Source organism: Camelina sativa, chromosome 13, assembly GCF_000633955.1.
Source record: "Camelina sativa cultivar DH55 chromosome 13, Cs, whole genome shotgun sequence".
Taxonomy (NCBI): domain Eukaryota; kingdom Viridiplantae; phylum Streptophyta; class Magnoliopsida; order Brassicales; family Brassicaceae; genus Camelina; species Camelina sativa.
This window is the reverse complement of record NC_025697.1, coordinates 1,417,523-1,438,559: the sequence shown is the minus strand read 5'-3', so window position 1 is coordinate 1,438,559 and position 21,037 is coordinate 1,417,523. Positions and strand designations below refer to the sequence as shown.

Below are 21,037 nucleotides of genomic sequence, written 5' to 3'. Positions count from 1 at the left end.
AGAACTATCTTATTTATTTTATTGTGATTATCATACTTTACCACAAAATGATTATTAATGTGATTATCATATTCCACTATATTTGTTTTTTTTTTGACCAAATAAATTGTGGATTGTATAAGTGGGACTCACTAATGGAAACTACCAATTACATATCAATAATTCACTTTTTATAAATCATAATGTGACAATTACGTTTAGACCATCAGCTGGTGATCTAAGTGGGACGATTTAAAACCAATAAGAGAAAGATAAATGGAATCATCTTTCAATAAGTGGCTCAAGTTGAATAGACTCCACACTTGCTTTTTTAGCTCATATATCATCTAATCCAATCTTCCAATATTGTCTTGTCTCTAACTTTTTACGAATATAAACTTGCATTTTCAAAAAACTATATAGAAATTTACAAGTTTTTACAAAATATAATATGATTTTCTTTCAAAGTGGCTAATCATAGCATAGCACTCAGCTACTTGGATATTATTTTGATGGCTCTTTTATTGGCAACCACTATACATTTATCAAAAAAATTCGTCGCATTCGATTACTAATTTGGAAGCTGGTAGCGTATGAAAAAGTTGGTGAAAAAAGAGCATTCGAGAATTATGTGATCGTAATTAAAGAGAGGCGAGACATTTAACAAAAGAAAAGACAGAGTTAGTCAGTTAGCTCATCTCTTTTAATTAAAAACTCTTAAGAAATCAAATAAACGACGATTTGACCACCCAATTTTAAAGCATAAAGATCATAAAAATGATCGACAAATATACACTAAGCTACAAGGGTATTGGTAACTCGAAATAGCAAGTTTAAAATAAACTATATTAGTAATTTAACACTATCTTTTTCTAATAATCTACTATTAGCATAATAGTTACATTATCTTTGAATATAAGGGTTAACAATGTAGATATACCCTAGTTGTCTTGTCTCTTCAAGTCACCAATATCGAACATTGCCTCTATATATATCTCCACATCGTAGACTTACACTCTCTTGTCACCAAACAAACAAAAAAACCACTTGCACTTTCTATTTCTTCTTTATGGGGAAAGAGAGAAAATACATTTTGTTTTCTATGTAACCCACAACATTGATCTTCTCAGTCTCAGCTATCATCTTTGCTCTAATGGTGGACGACATTTTCACAAGATTCTTCATCTTTTCACAGACACACGTGCGTATCTATGTCATGTCTTCACTAATTTCTTTGCTTCTTTTTTTGCTTCTGTTAAGCTAAATTTATAGAATTACTATTTCTCGGATCCGTCATATTGTGATTAAGTTCACATATTACGTGTGTTTTCAGCTTAATTCATGTCTCCTTTGTTGGAAGTCTCATGTTGTTGATCCAATGGTGTTTTCAGGGCAAGTTCCTCGAGATCTCTTAAAAATGTACCAGAAACATTCTTTGGAGAAATTTCCCAAAGCTTCTCTTTCCGTCCAAAGGTCAAGAATATGGCAGAACGATGAAACTTGCCTATCAGAGGCATGGAAGAAACTAGTTGTACATGTTCCCGATCATCACCCTCCAAGCGTTTTGTATATATATTCAAGAGCTGAACACTATTAATTAACAAGCTGTAAATTTTAAATTTCAGTACTGAGATTCAATCAAATCACATTCCAAAATCATCCAAACACTTCTATATACGCATATCAGTAAAGTGAAAAGATTCTCAGTAACGTTCAGACAAAACAATATGATTTTTGACTCCTACACACCCACACCCACACACACACAACACTATCATTATATATAGTTAACCTAATACTATGGCTCTTTCCTCAAAAATGTTCATCAAACAGAGACGTTCTGTCTGATATTAGAAAGATTCAGTCCAACCCCAACCACTTGAATGTTGTTGAAACGCGCCTCTGCTTCTCCCTCTCCCATTCCTCCATCGACAATCCTCAACTCGATCTCCTCCATACCGCACTTCTCCTCTCTTTCTCCACCCTCTGCTCTCTCTTTCTTGATCCCTACTGTTCTGGTTAAAGCTGTTGTTGTTGATGTTGTTCTTTTGATCCCAAGATTCGGTTTTGAAGCTGTTGTTGTTGATGTTGTACTTTTGATCCCAAGATTCGGTTTGGAAGCTGTTGTTGTTGTTGTTGTTCTGATCCCAAGATTCAGTGTTCTCCTTTATCCCCCAAGAATCTTCATTCCATCCATCACACTTCTGATCATCCCATGAGTTTTCAGGTTTACCAATTCCAACATTATCCTCATTGATCCCTTCAGCGTCTCCCCAACCAGTACCCCAACCGAGCCCACCATACTGTCCAGACAAGACCAAACCATCGAGAATCACAACATGCTCTTCTTTATCTTCTGGTATAAGGTCTGGACCACGTTCAAGGTCAATAATCAGCTCGGCGTCAACTTCAGCATCCCAATCAACATCATCAATGTAGACATCAGGATCAGGCAAAGATAAGTCACAAGTAAAACCATTAATCTCTGCATAGAACCGGGATTTAGCGCTATTGAATGCGTCTTCCCCAGCTGAGTCATCCCATTGGACCACTCTATCGTATAAGTGCATAAACCGCTTCGCCTCTACAACTTTCCACCACGGAACCGAACCAATCACAGCACAGAAATCTTTCTCCCACGCCGGAACAGAGAGGTTACAATTAGCTGCAAGAAAACATAAAAATATGAGAGTTAGAAACCAAATCAAATCATAGTACATGCAGGAATTAAGGATTCACAAAACCAGCAAAGATGAAGTCAATTAATATAACGGAATCTCTAAATCCATCTCACATAGAGTACATAAAAGGAGCTTAGAACCAGAATTGATGAACAAACACAAACCCTAATCAAGAACTCAACAGTAAAGCCAGACACAGAATCCGAGGAAAACTCAGTTTCGTTAATGAAAAAAACCCATCAAAAAGAATTCAAATTTCGACGAAAGACTACATAATCGAAGAACACAATCATTATATAAAAAAAAAAAAAAACAGAGAGAGAAGAGAACAGAGAGAGTCATACCAAGAGGCGGCTTAGAAGAAGATAGAGTCGTCATCGTCGTCGTCGCTCGTTGATGAATATAATTATGATTAGAATTGTTGTTGTATCTGGGTTTTTGTCTTCTCCAATTACTAGTACCCATAATGACCAGACAAAGATTGAATTTTTTTTTACGAAGAAGACAAAGGAAAGTAACAAACACCTTCCAAATCAGGATGCTTTAATGAATACCCAAATCCCTAAAAATTCAACGAGATTGAGAGACGAGAACCTTTGAAGAAAATTCAGAAAAAGATGTTTCTTTTAGATCACCGATACAGAGGATTTATAGAAGATGAAGAATGGAGAAAATAAAAATCCCAACTTTGATTTATATAAGTAAAACACCTTCGGTTTCCTCAAGATATTTCCTTTTTCATTCCTTATTTTAACAACATATTTTCTTTTTCTTTTCAGGTGAAAAAATTGAAATAAATGTTTATTTCCTTTTCTTTTTTTGGGTTAATATAATATAGAAGATATATATATATATTTTTTTTATCTGTTGCCTCGTTTAGCCTGATTCTAAAATAAATGGTAACGTTTTTTTCATAACGAATAAATATCTTTATTTATTATTAATGTTTCAAATAAACGTCTTGGTGATGGTGGCCTGATTAAATTGATTTCTCACTCTCGCATTGATTTTTAATTAACATTTATAAGTAAATCGAGTTGGTCAATAAACAATGGGACACTTTATTATTTTGATTTAGATAGACGTTGGGAAAAGAAGAAAAAAAAACAATTAATAAATTGAGTCTTTTGATGTTCATTCATTATTCCATAATTTTCATTAATCACAAACCTTCTTGTTGAATAAGAGGATTAGAAGTATATGGGCTTAACGCTAAACTTTAAGGCCCAACTGTTTGTGCGTAACTATCATACGTAAGGATTATGTCCCAAATCAGAATAAATAATGGGATTAAGATTATTATTAACCCCCAAATTCAAAAAGCCTTTTATTAAATCCTTACATCCTGAAAAATATCTTCGAATTCCTAGTTCTCAATTTGTCCATGGACGAATTTGCCATCAAAGTAATTTTCTGCTTCAACCTCTGTGTCTCTCCCTACTGATAATGGTTTCTTTCTGCACAAGAAAGTGGAAATATGTATGAAGTTACGTATAACGTAGTAGAATTTCTGATTAAAATTTTTTTTTTTTTACCTTAGTTAGGGTCTGAAACTGCTGGACTTGAGCGATGACACTGGTGCAGACTCTCCAAAACCCCCGTACCTAAATTTATTTATATATATATATATATATATATATATATGATCATAATATTATCTGATGCTGCATTAATCATAATTAATCAAATTGTTGCAGTATCTCAAGCTTGGATTGACGAAACATTTCTCTTCATGCGGAAGGATATCGGACATACCAAACTACATGTGATCTAAATCCTCTATCATTTAGAGAGAGCCTTCTTCTCCTTCTCCTTCTCATTCTCCATGAAGAGAGAGCCTTCAAAATACTTATTTTCCAAATTCCTAAGAGAGAGCCTTCTCCTTCTAACATTTTTACCATTTTTACCTTAATATACTTTGCTAACAACCGTCGGTTCATCTCTCCGTCTCTCTCCAGTCGACGCCGATTCTCTTACCAGTGTTTCATCTCGCTCCACCGTCAGTAAGATTCTCGACAATCTCAATCAAAATAATAGGTTTTGACATACTCTTATCGGCTAATAATCCAAGATTATGATAGAGAAGGGGCAAACTTTTGCATAGGTATTGGTGAATTAATTAGTTACATTTTTCGTTAGTTTTCGAATAGGATAGATGCCTCGAAAGGCCATCAGGGAGATGAAGATTGTCGAAGTATCAACCTTTAGCATTTTCAACGTTTATGCTAAAGCAGACTTTGAGTTCTTCGACCCTAAAGAGGCTTAACTTGTCACTGCTCTTAACTTGTCAAGATACAAGGCATGTCATGTAAAACTCATCTTAGTTACGTGACTTTACTTCTTCTTCATCTTCATCTTCATCTCCTTTTTCTTTTCCTTCTTCATCTGCATCTGCATCTCTAGTAAAACACCTAGAGAATAAACAACGAAACTAATGAGAGTCGAGGGTTTTAATTTTGTTAACAAGAAGAATCTAAGAAGCAAGAGCAAGATCATGTACTTTGGGGCTCGCCAACAGAATAGGTTCTCGGGTCACGGGGTCGGGACAAAAGAGGTTTAACAACAAGAGTCATATTACCCATGTTAGATCCATTTAGTTCCAGCGCCTTCTCTAGAGATCCTTCTCCTCGAAGGTGAATGTAAGCTGAACTGTAAAATTCGACAGAGACAGAGACTTCCTTTTGTTAGAATTCAATAACTTTTGAGAGTTGCATCGGGAAAAAACTAAAAAAAATGTAGGAAGAAAGAAGCGACAGACTTAGAGACAAAGAGAACATCAATTGTCCAGACATGTCCACATGAAGAGAAATGTCTACAGAGCGCCATCTTGAGATCAATCTCAGGAAGGGAAGTGTCATATCCGGTAACGCGGACCCTAATTAATATCGATTCATTCAAGGAGAGAAATATAACCAAATTAGTAACACGACAAGGCTCTAGCGAGTACATCCTAAAAAAAAAATTGATTGCAATTATTTATCAAAAAATTACGTGTAATGTTTTATCCAAGTCGAGGGATTAACATCGAGCAGCAATGAAGGCAAGGTTGCAGGCTTAACGATTGCAGTCGATCGTCCCAAGTCAGTTCCATTAAGTTTCAACGCCTTTTCTTCGGGAGCTCTCCAGTGAACCTCACGAAGGCAACACTGATGCAATTTGAGATTATAATTAAAAACAAAAAAAAAAGTATTTTGAGATTATTATTAAAACATGAATGAGGGAGCCACAAATAATAAAATAAAGAAAAGAAAGGTACCTCTTGAGGAAACCCGTAGCAAAGTCTCTGGGAACATAACAAAATAACAACTCTCCACAAGAAGAGAAATGTTTTTCTCTAATAACAACTGGTATCCTACCACTAATAAGACCACTTTGAAGCTGGACAGCTCTAAGCTGATTTATATGATTGCTAATCGGATGTGCTTCAACTTTAGGCAGTTTGTTTTTCAACATATCAGGTCTAACGAAAAACTTTGACCGTGGTGTTGACTTCTCTCCCAAAAACGCGATCTCATTGTTTCTCCACCCACCTTCGCCGATCTCGGCGACAGTCTCCTCCGCCCCTCATGGGCAAACAAAAATCGAGAAAAAAACCACCCCGCAGTATCCCCACTCGATCCGCAGCCTCTAAAACCATTTTCCCAAAAAGATCTTTGCCTGATTCTCCGCCTTCCGTTGGGCACGCCTCCTCTTGCCCAAACCCTCCGATGTTGCCTGAATCCTCTGATGCTTCAGCCAACCAAGTTTCCCCTGTCCCTTGTGCAACTGACTCACCGGTGCTTGTTCAGGCGACAACAGTAAACCCTAGATCTGGAAATTCGTCCGCTACAGCTGCAATTGAAAACACCAAGTCAAATGTACCTGTAATTGAAGTCTCTCCTAGTCAAAATACACCTATTGCGACTACGCTGGAACAAACTACGGCTACTGCTGCAGTCCAGCAGAAATCTGAAATGAGTCCTTGGAAAGCACTCGTCAATGGCGCCTCGGTCCAGCTTGAAAAAAAGGGCACCCCTTTTACTCTAGACTCCGGTGAGGTATGTGTCACTATCCCAAATACTGTCATAGAAAAGAATAAGAAGGCTTGGGACAGTTTCATATTGGGACAATTCTATGAGGAACCGCTGCATCGTGGAGCAGTTCAATCAATTGTAAATGGCATTTGGAGTAAACAGAAAAGGGACATCACGGTCTCGAAGATGGAAGGCCACTCTTTTCTTTTTAAGGTACCATGTCCAAATGCAAGGCGTAGGATTCTGAGTCAAAGTCTCTGGCAAGTTGACGGGCAAACTATGTTTGTCGCCAAATGGACACCGGATATAACACCCAAAAAACCTGAATTATCAATGGTTCTTGTGTGGCTAGACTTTCATGGAGTCCCATTGGAGTTCTTCAACAGGGAAGGTCTTGAGCATATTGTTGGATTGGTAGGCCATCCAGTCTGCTTGCATCCTCAAATAGAGAAGCTCATCAACATTGAAGTTGCAAAAGTTTATACCGTCATCGATCCCAGGAAACCTCTGCCTGAGGCAGTAAATGCAAGATTCAAATCCGGTCAGATAAAAAGGATTCGAGTTTCCAGCCCTTGGTTACCATCATTATGCAGTCACTGCAACAAGATTGGTCACACAGTTGCTCGCTGCACCAAAGACCCTCCAAAGTGTAAAGACTGCGGTTCGGTGAAGCATTCTACCGAGGCTTGTCCTTGTTCAGGCACGAAGAAGCGGACAAGCAAAGAACCTATTCTAAGTCAACTCCCCTTAGCTCATCAGAAAGCACAGAACCCACCTGTTTCCTCCACCCGCAAAGAGGCGTCTTGGCAACCGGTTCGATCAGGAAAACAGTCTGTGCAGGGAGCTATAGAGACCGGTGAAGCAAGTAACTCTGCACATCACATTACCTCTCCACCTTTGCGCACAAAGACAGTCTCCAAAGGTGCTTACACGGTTGCCCTAGACGAAGGAAAGTTGTGTGTAGACCTAGCACAGAACCTCTTCGCCCACTTGTCCCCAAAAGATGCTACTCATGCTCCGGAAATTGAGTATGAGCCAGACAGCCTATCAGGAGAAGATGACAATGCAGAAGCGGAATCAGACCGTTTTCTAAGGGTCGTTTCCAAGAGACTTCTCAAGAAGAAAGCTGGGAGAGACAGGGCTAGAGGCCCTCAAAACCTCTAATCTCATATCCGTCTGATGGATATTTTTTGTCGTAATGTTCGAGAATTTAACGATCCAGTAAAGCGGAGAAGTTTTAGGAAATGGATAAAGGCGCATAAGCCTCTTTTTGGTGGGATCGTAGAGACTCACATCAGTCCTGATAAGGTGCAGCATATCGTATCACGTGTCCTTCCAGGATGGTTTTCTACTTATAATTACGAATACTCGGATTTAGGGAAAATATGGGTCGTATGGCACCCAACAGTGAAAGTCACCATCATCTCGAAGTCCCTTCAGATGATAATCTATCTGGTCACGCTTCCTTTTGTTCACTTTGATATTATCGTCTCAATAGTCTATACCTCTTCCGTTGGTTGTGAGGAGAGGAGAGAGCTTTGGTCAGAGATTCAGAACTTCTCAAGGTCTCCTATAGTAGCGGACAAGCCCTGGGTTTTAGTTGGAGATTTCAACCAAACCTTAACTCCCCAGGAACACTCAAACCCTTCCTCGCTCACGCAATCAAGGGGAATGAGAGACATCAACCACTGTCTATCCACTTCGCATCTCCTTGATCTTCCCTACTGCGGAAACACTTTCACCTGGTCCAACAACCATTCCTCTGATCCTACTGCGAAGAAACTGGACAGGATTTTAGTGAATGATGAATGGCTAACAACCTTCCCCAACTCTCTTGCCGTGTTTGGTGAACCTGGTTTCTCGGATCATAGTCCATGTTGTGTATTTCTGGAGACTGTCAAGCCTAAGATACGCCAACCGTTTAAGTTTCTGTCTCTACTGAACAAGAACCCATATTTTGCCCCTCTGATCAGAAGTTGGTGGTGTGCTCTATCTTTTGACTGCTCCAAAATGCTGAAGATTTCAAAAAAGCTCAAGGCGCTGAAAAGAGTAATTAAACATTTCAGTAAGGAGAATTACTCTAATCTGGAGAAACGAGCTCAAGAAGCTTTTGAGGATCTGCAAAGTTGTCAGCAAAGTCTGCTTGCATCTCCATCTCACCAAACTTCGCTTATGGAGAGAGACGCTCATCTGAGGTGGTGTACGCTAGCAAACGCTGAAGAATCCTTCCTGAGACAAAAATCACGTATCTGCTGGCTTGAAGAGGGTGACAAGTGCTCAAAGTTCTTCCATAGGGTGGTTCTCTCTCGTCAAAGCATAAACCAAATTCTGTTTCTTATCAATGACAATGATCAGATCATTGATACCAAGCAAGGGGTTCAGCAACATGCAGTTGATTATTTCCAGAATCTATTTGGTAGCAACATTCAAAGCCAGACTCCCTCTATTGAAGATCTAGCTGCCTTAGTTCCACAAAGATGTTCCCAAGCCTCTATACAGGTGCTCTCTAGCCCTTTTACCCCCGAAGAAATCAAAGAGGCTCTGTTCTCTTTGCCAAAGAATAAAGCGTCGGGGCCAGATGGTTATAATGCGGAGTTCTTCACTGCTCACTGGACCACTGTTGGGCCAGACTTGATAGAGGCGGTTATGGAATTTTATCACTCTGGTCAGATTCTGAAGCAATGGAATTCAACGCTTTTGACTCTTATCCCAAAGACACCCAATGCTTCACGGATGTCTGAATTCCACCCAATTGCGTGCTATAACACTATCTACAAAGTTGTATCGAAACTCCTCGCAAACCGTCTTAAGACTGTTTTACCGGAGCTCATTGCTAATACACAGTCAGCGTTCATTCCCGGTAGACTGCTGGTAGAAAACGTTCTATTGGCAACAGAGTTAGTTCAAGGCTTTAACCTCAAAAACATCTCTACTCGAGGCATGCTGAAGGTTGATCTTAAAAAAGCTTTTGATTCAGTTTACTGGGCTTTCATCACAAACACACTCAAGGCTCTCAATTTTCCACCTCATTTCGTCAAGCTAATCACTGAATGCATCTCAACGCCAACATTCTCTGTCTCAGTAAATGGTTAGTCTTGCGGTTTTTTCAAGGGAGCAAAGGGCCTAAGACAAGGGGATTCAATTTCACCTTATCTGTTCACACTAGCGATGGAAGTGTTCACTCAGATGTTAAACAAAAAATTCAACAACATTCTTATAGGACACCATCCCTCAGCTTCCAACCCTCAGGTAACTCATCTCGCTTTCGCTGATGACATCATGGTTTTCTTCGACGGCCAAGAGAGATCCCTGCAAAACATCACAAATGTCTTTAAAGAGTTTGAAGCAATATCCGGTTTGGCGATGAACAAGGACAAGACAGATCTATTTCTGGCAGGAGTGAACCAGGATGAAGCCACCGGGAACGTCTCCCGGGGCTTCACACTAGGTTCACTCCCAATCCGGTATCTTGGTCTGCCTCTGATGTACAGGAAATTAAGGATTTGTGATTACAGGCCTTTGCTTAACAAAATCTCTTCCAGATTCACAAGCTGGTCAGCTCGCGCCTTATCTTATGCCGGACGTAGAGAATTGATCGCTACNCTAGCCCTTTTACCCCCGAAGAAATCAAAGAGGCTCTGTTCTCTTTGCCAAAGAATAAAGCGTCGGGGCCAGATGGTTATAATGCGGAGTTCTTCACTGCTCACTGGACCACTGTTGGGCCAGACTTGATAGAGGCGGTTATGGAATTTTATCACTCTGGTCAGATTCTGAAGCAATGGAATTCAACGCTTTTGACTCTTATCCCAAAGACACCCAATGCTTCACGGATGTCTGAATTCCACCCAATTGCGTGCTATAACACTATCTACAAAGTTGTATCGAAACTCCTCGCAAACCGTCTTAAGACTGTTTTACCGGAGCTCATTGCTAATACACAGTCAGCGTTCATTCCCGGTAGACTGCTGGTAGAAAACGTTCTATTGGCAACAGAGTTAGTTCAAGGCTTTAACCTCAAAAACATCTCTACTCGAGGCATGCTGAAGGTTGATCTTAAAAAAGCTTTTGATTCAGTTTACTGGGCTTTCATCACAAACACACTCAAGGCTCTCAATTTTCCACCTCATTTCGTCAAGCTAATCACTGAATGCATCTCAACGCCAACATTCTCTGTCTCAGTAAATGGTTAGTCTTGCGGTTTTTTCAAGGGAGCAAAGGGCCTAAGACAAGGGGATTCAATTTCACCTTATCTGTTCACACTAGCGATGGAAGTGTTCACTCAGATGTTAAACAAAAAATTCAACAACATTCTTATAGGACACCATCCCTCAGCTTCCAACCCTCAGGTAACTCATCTCGCTTTCGCTGATGACATCATGGTTTTCTTCGACGGCCAAGAGAGATCCCTGCAAAACATCACAAATGTCTTTAAAGAGTTTGAAGCAATATCCGGTTTGGCGATGAACAAGGACAAGACAGATCTATTTCTGGCAGGAGTGAACCAGGATGAAGCCACCGGGAACGTCTCCCGGGGCTTCACACTAGGTTCACTCCCAATCCGGTATCTTGGTCTGCCTCTGATGTACAGGAAATTAAGGATTTGTGATTACAGGCCTTTGCTTAACAAAATCTCTTCCAGATTCACAAGCTGGTCAGCTCGCGCCTTATCTTATGCCGGACGTAGAGAATTGATCGCTACTGTAATCTACGGAACAGTCAACTTTTGGGCCTCTGCTTTCATTCTTCCAAAAGGGTGTGTGAAAAAGATTGAAAGTATGTGTTCTCGGTTTCTTTGGTGTGGGGACATCACTAAGAAACCAAATGCGAAAGTTGCCTGGAAAGCGCTGTGTTTGCCAAAGGAGGAAGGAGGACTCGGTTTCAGATGCATTGCGCAATGGAACAGAACACTTTGCTTAAAACTCATTTGGAGGTTGTACACCGCTACAGACTCTCTCTGGGCTGACTGGATTAGAAACAATAAGATAAAAGATGGTATCTTCTGGCAAATTGATGAGAAAAAGCAAATGTCGTGGACCTGGAAAACACTTCTTCACCTTCGACCCCTAGCAAGGAGATTTCTTCGTGCCGAGGTAGGGAATGGCCAAAGGTTATCTTTCTGGTTCGACTGGTGGACTCCGTTTGGTCCATTGATTGATTTTTTAGGGCCTACGGGTCCCTCCCAGACAGGTGTCTCGCTAGTGAGCACGGTATCACATGTGTGTACTACTCCCGGGTGGCAACTCAGACCTGCACGCTCTCCTCAAGCAGAACTGCTGCTCATTCATCTCACTACACAGCAGGTTCCCTCTTTATGCAATGAGTCGGATCAGTTCTTCTGGAAAGTCGAAGAAGAGGAACTGGTTCACTTCAACACTAAGAAGACCTGGGAAGTTATCAGACCGCGTCAACCACCACCCAGGTGGACAAATCAGGTATGGTTCAAAGGCGCAATTCCGAGGCATGCTTTCATGTTATGGATCACACACCTAGACCGGCTTCCAACAAGATCGAGATTGGCCAGCTGGGGAATGCATGTCGAAGACAGCTGTTGTATCTGCAATCTTCATCCTGAAACTCGAGATCATCTCTTTCTGCACTGTCAACTAAGTGAGGATCTCTGGCTTCTAATTACTAAGCGACTTGGGTACAAGCCATTTGTTTTTCACACGTGGAATGCTTTCTCAAGTTGGTTGGACATACCAGACGGAACTTGCACTCAGACACTTCGAAGACTTGTGGCTCAGGCAACTATATACACCATCTGGACTGAGCGGAATGCTCGACTGCACAACAACACGGCAACTCCCCCTCACATCCTCTTCAAGCTTCTGGATAGACAGATTCGAGATGCCATTCTTGCCAAAAGCCATCGCAAAAATTATAAACGGCTCCTGCAAGACTGGCTCAAAAATGCTTACTGAGATCAGAGGAAGTCAACATTTCTTTGAGTTACTCTCCGGACTTAATACCCTTTGTCTTTTATTTTTTTTTTGTGGCAAAGGCTATTCTTAGTACTAAAGCTATTGTAATCACTACAATTGATTTTTTTTTAAATGAAAATTCACAGTTTTACAAAAAAAAACAAAAACATATCAGGTCTATTGGTGCCTTACGGGCCGTAGCTTCAAAAGTGGTCTTATTAATGGTAGGATACCAGTTGTGACAGCTGATCTTATGAATCATTATCATAGACTGGCCAAAACGAGGTGTGGTCAAGTAATTCCAACGGTTAACATGTCCATCAGACAAGAATTAATAAATTTTTGGAGCGTCTGCAACACACTGTCGTTCAAGTTCAGACCCTAAAAAGGTACAGAAGATCTAATCAGAAAACCATTACTTAATTAATAAATAGAGAAACAGAGGCTAATCAAAAAGAGCGAGCAAGAAGAAAAAGAAGATTACTTTGATGGCAGATTCTTCCATGGTTGACAAGAGCGACTACTTCTACTTAGCTAGGGTTTCCAAAGGATTTAGGTTTGAAGAATTTGTTGTTAATTCTCTCATTTATTCTGGTCACGAACAAACAGTTACCGTTGGGCCTTTAATTTAGTTCAGGCCTGCAGTAAAATCCTAATAATAATCTTCATCTTCGGGGAATATCCGGGTCGAGTCCGGCCGGGTAAGCTTTATTAAATGTAGTTACAGTTAGGCATTTTATACACTTTTTGTCCTCCGCGCTGCAACCTTCAATCGTCAATCGTCAATCGTCAATCGTCAGGTCTTTTCATCTCTCTCTTTCTCTTTCCGATTTTTGAAGTATTTGTTTCTATCAAAGTTTCGATTTTTTCTCCCCAATCGTTTCCTTCCTGATCTTAAATAAAAAATAAAAAAAACGTAACTTTGAAAGCTTAGGGTTTCAGCAGGAAACCTCTGCCAAATTCTCCGACTTCTTTTTTCGTTGAATTTTCAGTGCGTATTGTTTGATTCTCTTTGTGATCTGTAGAAATCTACTAGCTTTTTTGTAGCTTGTGGTGTCTTTACTGTTCTTGTAATATCTCTTTTTGTGTGTGTTATGAAATAATTGAGTTGGATTCTCTTTACTGATGATCAAAGAAAACAGTTGTCTGTGCAATGTCTTGTTCAACCAGGTTGAAAACCAGTTTGGGGATGAGGTCTGCTTTGAGTACTCATGAGGTTCTCAACAGTAACGATGCTATGTGTGAGGTTCTTCTCCTGCTTCCACCTGCAACCATCTACCAGCTCATCTTGGTCTCCAAGAGATGGCTTCAGATTATCTCCAGCCCATACTTCCGTCACACTTACTTAACCAAGTGGAAACCTACCTTTCAACTCATTGGCTTCTTCGTCTGCAGCTCTATGTACCTTGAAGACGCAAAGACGGTGTTCGTCGCCCTCGCGCTGAGCCATCCCTTCCTTTGCTCTCAACCAGCAGTATTGGTGATGAAATCGAATCCTCTGGTGTTCTCAAAAAGCTTGGTTACTACATCGACTCTTCAAACGGTCTTTTGCTTTGTGGCCGCCATCCAAAAGCTTACTACTTGTGGGATCTTAGTACACAAAAGCAGCAGCAACTTCCACGTCCCAGAGTTCATTTCGATGAACTTTGTATGTCTTTGGTCACTGAGGATTGTCCTGATAAAGGGTTTAGCTACAAGGTGATCAGGGCTGAGTGTGTAGGCTATACTGCTAACAGTACAAAGGTCAGGGTAGAGACTTTTTCCTCGGAAACTACTACCTGGAGCTACTCAGAGCTTACTTGTCCTGAGCCTATATCTCTCAGTTCTTGGACTCCAGGGAGAGTGATCAACGGAGTTGTTTATTGGCATGCAGCAGGAGGTAAAATTGCCATCTATGACTCAAACAGTGAGGAGAAGCGGATCGATGTGGTAAAGCTTCCGAAAACATATGACTATGATGAACAGGTTCTGGGTGAAACCGCTGATGGGTGTTTACAATACGGATGGAGCACTAAGTCGGTAATGGAGGTGTGGAAGCTTGGAAAGATAGACAATGTGCTTAAGTGGAACCTTCTGTTTAAGCTGAACTTCAAGGCGATGTGGAGGAAGAACCCAACCGAAGCTACACGATTCAACACTCGGACTAAAGAAACACAGCTGCTTGCTTTCCTCAATCAGAAGTCGGACTCGGTTTACATCAGATGTGATACACATATCTTCATCTATGACAGAGAGACTCAAAGGGTCGAAGTAGTTCAGTACCAAGGACGTAAATCGACATTCGTTTGGGAATTTTGCAAAGTGGTGCCTTACTTTCGCCGCACTTGGCCTTCTTCTCCTCTGTTTGAAAACAGTACCATGATGATCGACACTCCTCAATGCAACGCCTCTTCCGCAGGAAGTGACTAAGTAGTTTTATGCTAGCTATTAATCAGTCTCTGTGTAGGCCATTGGACTACCGTTTAATGTTTTGGGGCTGATTTTTTTTGGTTTGACCATTGATGAACCTCTCATGGTTTTGATGTATATCTCATGGTTGTCATTAAAGGTCATTGAACTCTGCTGTTGGCGTTTTCCTTTAGGATCTTCGTTTTGTGATTGACTCAGTTTTTAAGCTAATCATGATGGTAATTTTCACATATAGAACAGAGATTCGATCTAACATATTCTAAAATCAATACACTTATACGAATAATCAATATCACTTGTATATAATTGGTCTAAGTTTCAGGTTGATCCAAATCATTTTAATATTATAAGTTGCCTTAATGCGTCATTTGGATGATGAGGTTGTGTTGTGGAGAATGTCCACATTCTTTGACATGTTGTAATGCAGAATGTGTGTTTTTTCAATTTAAAAAGAATAACTATAACGTTTTTATAAAAAGTCATGTAAGTGATCTAAGAAACAGATCATAGCTTCTCTCTATGTAATCTTAGGTACAGATAATACTTTATGATCTCATTATTGGTACATTGATTTGTTTTCTATTTTCTTTTTGCTTGCAACCTTTTTCCTTCCTTGGTAAAGCAATAAGCTTAGCTTTGATAATATGAGGTCTTGTGAATGATTAAGATAAATCATGTTGAGAAAAACCATAGTATGAACGATAAATTTATTGATTTGAATATAGTAGTGATTTTCCTCCACTATAAAATAAATTTATTGATTTATACATTATAAAATTTGAAGCATAATACTACATTCTAAAAGACTAATGGAGGAAAATAAGATTGGATTTGATGAAAATAAAAAAATAAAAGTGTTGAAAGAAAGAGTGGTGGGACTGTATTAACAACTCAAAAGGATCTTTAACCGTATTGAGAAACTCAAATCCATTATTTAAAAGGTTAAACCAAACCTATAGGTCGCTCTATGGCTCACATGGCTCATCATTGTTTCAATGACATGATAGCTAAAGTTGTAATGATCTACTCAACAACGAATTTTGGTCTATATGGACCACCATCAACTAATTTTAATTGATATTTCATCTGATAACTAGATATGCGATAAATTGAGCTCATCATTATGGAACTTTTAAAGTTATTGAATAATTCATACACGTTTAGAGTTTTTACCAAGTTTCGATGGTAGACATTAAAGATAAAAACATCAGAATAAAAATCAAACTATTAGAAATTTAGAATTCAATTTCTTTAGTTCTGTAAAGTTTAGTAGTTTGTATAAAAAATCTTAGTATTGTATAGACTAGAAAATTTTGTTGCTACTATTATTTCTTATAATGCCATTTTAGTAGATATTAATATCAATCAGTCGTCCAAAAGAAAAAAATATATTATCAATGATTGTTTAGTGCATTTTAAGTATTCTCAACATAAACACCCCTAAGTACAAGAAAATCAAACCAAAATGTAGTTCTTGATTTTAAATCTTCAAAGTTAGATATATTTATTTTTCTTTCTCTATTAATGATTAAACTGTACTATATCACTCATTGTTGTCATTATTTTCTCTCTCTCTCTCTCAAAGCTATAATATCACGAGTCCATTGTATATATGTTTCATGCGATATAATAATTAACATTAAAATATGATATGATCTACTTTTTTAACATATATCTTTACAAAATTTCTTATATGTATCTTGTAAGCATATAGATACGTTGACAAGCCACATGTTCTTTTATCACAAGCCAAAAGCGGCAAGAAAGAAAGAAGAATTGAATAAGAAGCAATTGAATAAGGGATATAGTTTTTTTGAAGGTGGACCAATTTGAAGTGATTGGTTAAGAAGCAAAAGAAAAAAAGCAGAGTTAGGGGTTTGAACAAGTCAGTAATCATAGATAGTGAATGTGACAGTTGGAAAAGGTGAGAGATAGAGAGGATCCTATATTTAGACATCACTTCAATTCATCTCTTCACAAGTGTCTGTCTGAAATCTCCACATCATCATTACATTTCTTTCTTCCACACGAAATCTGATTCATATTTTTGATCCACCAGATCATTTGGTTTTGTGTTCACAGGTAAAGTAAGATTCTTCCATATCTATTACACACAATGTGTTGTTACATCATTGATTGCTCTATTGTGATATACACGCACGGATATATATGTTTCTATTTGATGAGTCTAATGATGTTAAAACATGTAATATGATCATGGATAATTGGATACCTTTTGGTTCTCTCTTTATGATCTCTTATGAGTCTTCTTTAGTTTTATGTCTTCTCTTATTCAAATCAATAAAAGAGGCTTTATAATTTGTTATTAGAGAGAACTCTATTCTAATGGCGAAGCGGAGGTCTTGGTTTGGTTGGATGAAAAGACTATTCATCTGCGAGGCGAAAGCAACAGCAGAGAAGGTTTTGTTCCTTTCTCTAATTTGCTACCATTCAATTGTTTATGTTTCTAAAATCTACAAAACTAATTCGTTTTTGTAGAAGCCAAGGAGATTGAGATGGGTGTTTAGAAGGCTGAAGCTGAGACAACAGATTGCAACTTGTGGGCAAGAGACGAGGACTTTGAACGAAGCAACACAGGATCAGAGAAAGCATGCTGTGAATGTAGCCATAGCCACTGCTGCAGCAGCTGAGGCGGCGGTTGCAGCCGCCAAGGCAGCTGCTGAGGTTGTCCGGATGGCGGGAAACGCCTTCACGTCACAACACTTTGTCAAGAAACGCGACCCCAATTTGGCTGCTATCAAGATTCAGAGTGCCTTCAGGGCTTATCTGGTCAGACTCAGACACACTACTTTGAGATTTTAAAACCATCTTAGTTTCTGTTTGAAGCTTATCTTTCATGCAGTGTTTGATCTTGTGACTCTGATTACAGGCAAGGAAAGCGTTGCGGGCGCTGAAGGCACTTGTAAGGCTTCAAGCAATTGTGCGTGGCCGAGCTGTTAGGCGAAAGGTTTCTACTTTATTGAAATCTTCACCCTCCAACAAAGCTTCAAAGTCAAGCATCACCAAGAGAAATACAGAGAGAAAGCATTGGTCCAAGACCAACTCTGAGATCAAAGAAGAACTTAAAGTATCAAAACATTTGATCTGTAACTCAAAGGTCGAGTGCCATGGTTGGGACAGTAGCGCTCTCACGAAGGAAGACATCAAAGCCATATGGTTGAGGAAGCAAGAAGGTGTGATCAAGCGTGATCGGATGCTAAAATACTCCCGCTCCAATCGGGTAAATTCTCACTCAAGATCTTTATATAACCGGTCTGTTTCGGTTTTGAGGTCTCAAAGAGTTGTATTTGCAGGAGAGAAGGAATCCTCAAATGCTTCTGGAGTCACTGTACAGTAAAGATATGGGGATGAGAAGCTGTAGATTGGAACATTGGGGTGAATCCAAGTCTGCAAAATCCATAAACTCATTTCTCATTCCAAGTGAAATGCTTGTTCCTACAAAAGTGAAGCTTAGAACTCTGCAGAGACAAGACTCTGGTGATGGACAAGACTCTCCGTTTTCTTTCCCGAGGAGATCTTTCAGCCGTCTGGAGCAGAGTGTACTGGAGGAAGAGAGCTGGTTTCAAAGATCCAATGGTTTCCAGCCTTACATGAGTGTAACAGAGTCTGCAAGGGAAAAGATGAGATCACTGAGCACACCGAGGCAACGTGTAGGGCTGGATTCTTGGTTTGATAACAACTACAAGAAGGATGGGGATAAAGTCTCTCTCTGGTCTTCTTTTGTCTGTGAAAATAGTAACACAAAGAAGTCGTCTCTGACCACATGTCAACAGAATTGTTAAATCTTGAACATTCATGTCACTTTCTTTGGTTTTTCTCTTTGTTTTGTTTCTTTTTGGAGTCTCATATCTCATGTTCTTTATAGATATGCTTATGAAGAGGGCTATTTTTTGGTGTTTGGTGTCTGCTTCTGTTCATTTCTGTTCTTGAGGAATAGGAAGCATCTTTTTATCAGTGTGATACATGTTGTTCAAACCATGAACATTTAAAAAAAAATTATTGTGACTGCCATATATATGTTCAAGATCCTGTGGCCTTGCAGATCTTTCTAACGGCATAAGCAAGAAACTAAACAAAGAGTATGAAAGCTTACAAAACCCGCTGATGAAACGGGGAGATCTGCAGGATTTTGGAGCTCGGTTACAGCAAAATTTTGCAAGCTGAAGATAACAAAGATTCCTCATCAACGTCACCTGAAAGCTATGACAATGCTTGGCTTAGAGCAGTAACTGAAAACAAGAATTTAGCAGTAAATGAAGGACATTAACAAATATCAGTAGATGAAGGATAACGAGCAAGAGACAGTGTCTCTTCTTCTATTCTCTGTTTGCAGCATCCAACACATATATATATATATAATAATTCACCGTCAACCTCCCTTATTGGTGCTATCTTGTGATCAGCTCAAGTGTCAGACAATGAATACAAGGTTATTGGAGTCTTCTTCATCAAAGAGGGTAATTTTTTTGGTTCTGATCTTTTTATTAGCCCTCTTCTTGAAGGCTTCATCTGATGTCACCTACAAATACAATTCAAGTATATAAAAACAGTAAAGCATAAGCCACTTAGTCTAGTAGGAAAAGAGACAAAACATACATCCACCAAGTCTAATCAACTTGTGAATGAAGTAGCAAATCGAAACTAGGAATATTCAATATCAGGAATCCAAAAATACAAAAGGAAGCAGAGGACAAGGTTTGATAATGAAAAACAAATAAACAATGGTTTAAGTAATGGTCAAATAAATCAAAATCCTAACGAAGAAGATTGATCTTGGATTTTTTTTTGTGATAAACAGATAGATAAATTAGCAGATTATATAAGCATAGCTTCACATTCTAATGCAAAGAGTAAAAAAAAAGGAAAAACAAAAAAAAAATAGGATAACCCGAACCGACTATAACGGTTAGATTATATACATCACCGACACCGAACCTAAAGTTGAGCCGTGGAAGATTTGCTCTGGACTAGTAAGTATATAACAAACCCTAAGTGTAAAGAGAAACAAAAAGGAAACTTTAGAAAGAAGAAAAAAAAAAAAGGGAAACTTGAGTCCCAAACATATCTTGTTTATAAAAGACCTGGTCTCGCACTCCTATCTCTCCAAGAGTTAAAGACGCAATTTCTCTGATTTTTTTTTTCTTACTCAATTATCTTCTTCGATTTCTGTCTGCTTCGTTTGCCTCTCTCGCTTTGATTTGACTCTGATTCTTCTTCTTCCTTTGTTTAAATCATTCCAGAAGTCAAAAGAGTGAATCGTTTTGGTATAGCTACGAAAAAGACGAGAGAGATCACACGCATAACGTCTCCGATCCTATAAACGACGACAGAGACCATTCTTAGTTTTGTTTGCATGTGATCGATAATAAGATCGATCTCTGTCACTTGGGGACCAAGTCTCACCCTAGAAAGAGAAAGAGATAGAGACGATTCGTACGAGTTAGAGGTCGCCGGAATTCAAGGCTTCGGAAGTCACGATGTTGGAGAAAAAACTCTCCGGCGAAGGAGATGATGGCGATAGATCAAGGGATCATCGGAGTTGGGAGCTTGGGGGATTCGCTTTTTCCGGTTCGTTGTTTGCAAAGAGGATTAGAGTTGTCGATCGTGTGTGCTCACAGAGGTCTACAAAAGCCCAACAAAAACAATTCCAGCCCATTAAACAGTGTCTAGGTAAATTTCTGGCCCTTTTTTGTTTTATTTACATAATTAATATAATTCAATATTTTATATTTTAAACGATTTTTTTCTTCTTTCTCATAGATTTTAAAGTTTTTTTTTTACAAATTTTCACAAATTTATTTTTCTATTTTTTTAAATTAAAATTTTTATTCAAGGTTTTATTTTATGTTAAAAGTTGAATTTTTATCTTTTAAACTTTTTTAAATAATAGAAACTTGGAAAATAGATTTACAATGCAATGTGAAGACTAGCCAGATTTTGGATCCAGTCATTAGATTAATCTATTGATCATTAGAGATTCCACAAATCTAATTTGTTTTTGCATTGTTGTGTA

The 21,037-nt window shown here is 38.9% G+C and overlaps 2 protein-coding genes, 1 long non-coding RNA gene and 1 pseudogene across 3 annotated transcripts; 3 read left to right on the top strand and 1 right to left on the bottom strand.

Moving 5' to 3' along the window:
- Window positions 994-1,638, top strand: LOC109128489. Its single transcript, XR_002034918.1, has 2 exons — window positions 994-1,180; window positions 1,371-1,638. It is a non-coding gene; the product is annotated as an uncharacterized LOC109128489 (long non-coding RNA).
- LOC104734420 lies at window positions 1,634-3,383 on the bottom strand. The gene is made up of 2 exons (XM_010453991.2): window positions 3,005-3,383; window positions 1,634-2,644 (listed from the first exon to the last, which is right to left on the bottom strand). The coding sequence occupies exons 1-2, from the start codon at window positions 3,123-3,125 to the stop codon at window positions 1,830-1,832; spliced, it is 936 nt and encodes a 311-aa protein (XP_010452293.1). The 5' UTR covers window positions 3,126-3,383; the 3' UTR covers window positions 1,634-1,829.
- LOC104734419 lies at window positions 13,095-15,230 on the top strand (annotated as a pseudogene).
- LOC104734418 (protein IQ-DOMAIN 14-like) lies at window positions 16,970-18,967 on the top strand. The gene is made up of 5 exons (XM_010453990.1): window positions 16,970-17,085; window positions 17,334-17,424; window positions 17,503-17,793; window positions 17,894-18,244; window positions 18,318-18,967. Exons 2-5 carry the CDS (start codon window positions 17,350-17,352, stop codon window positions 18,804-18,806), a joined length of 1,206 nt encoding a protein of 401 aa, XP_010452292.1. The 5' UTR covers window positions 16,970-17,085; window positions 17,334-17,349; the 3' UTR covers window positions 18,807-18,967.

Bases quoted from the DNA above. Each gene is read 5' to 3' on its own strand.
- LOC104734420 (XM_010453991.2), bottom strand. From the start codon at position 3,125: ATGGGTACTAGTAATTGGAGAAGACAAAAACCCAGATACAACAACAAT. The intron at 2,645-3,004 runs GTATGACTCTCT...GTTTTCTTGCAG, and splicing joins TTCTTCTAAGCCGCCTCTTG to CTAATTGTAACCTCTCTGTT.
- LOC104734418 (XM_010453990.1), top strand. From the start codon at position 17,350: ATGGCGAAGCGGAGGTCTTGGTTTGGTTGGATGAAAAGACTATTCATC. The intron at 17,425-17,502 runs GTTTTGTTCCTT...TCGTTTTTGTAG, and splicing joins CGAAAGCAACAGCAGAGAAG to AAGCCAAGGAGATTGAGATG. The intron at 17,794-17,893 runs GTCAGACTCAGA...CTCTGATTACAG, and splicing joins GTGCCTTCAGGGCTTATCTG to GCAAGGAAAGCGTTGCGGGC.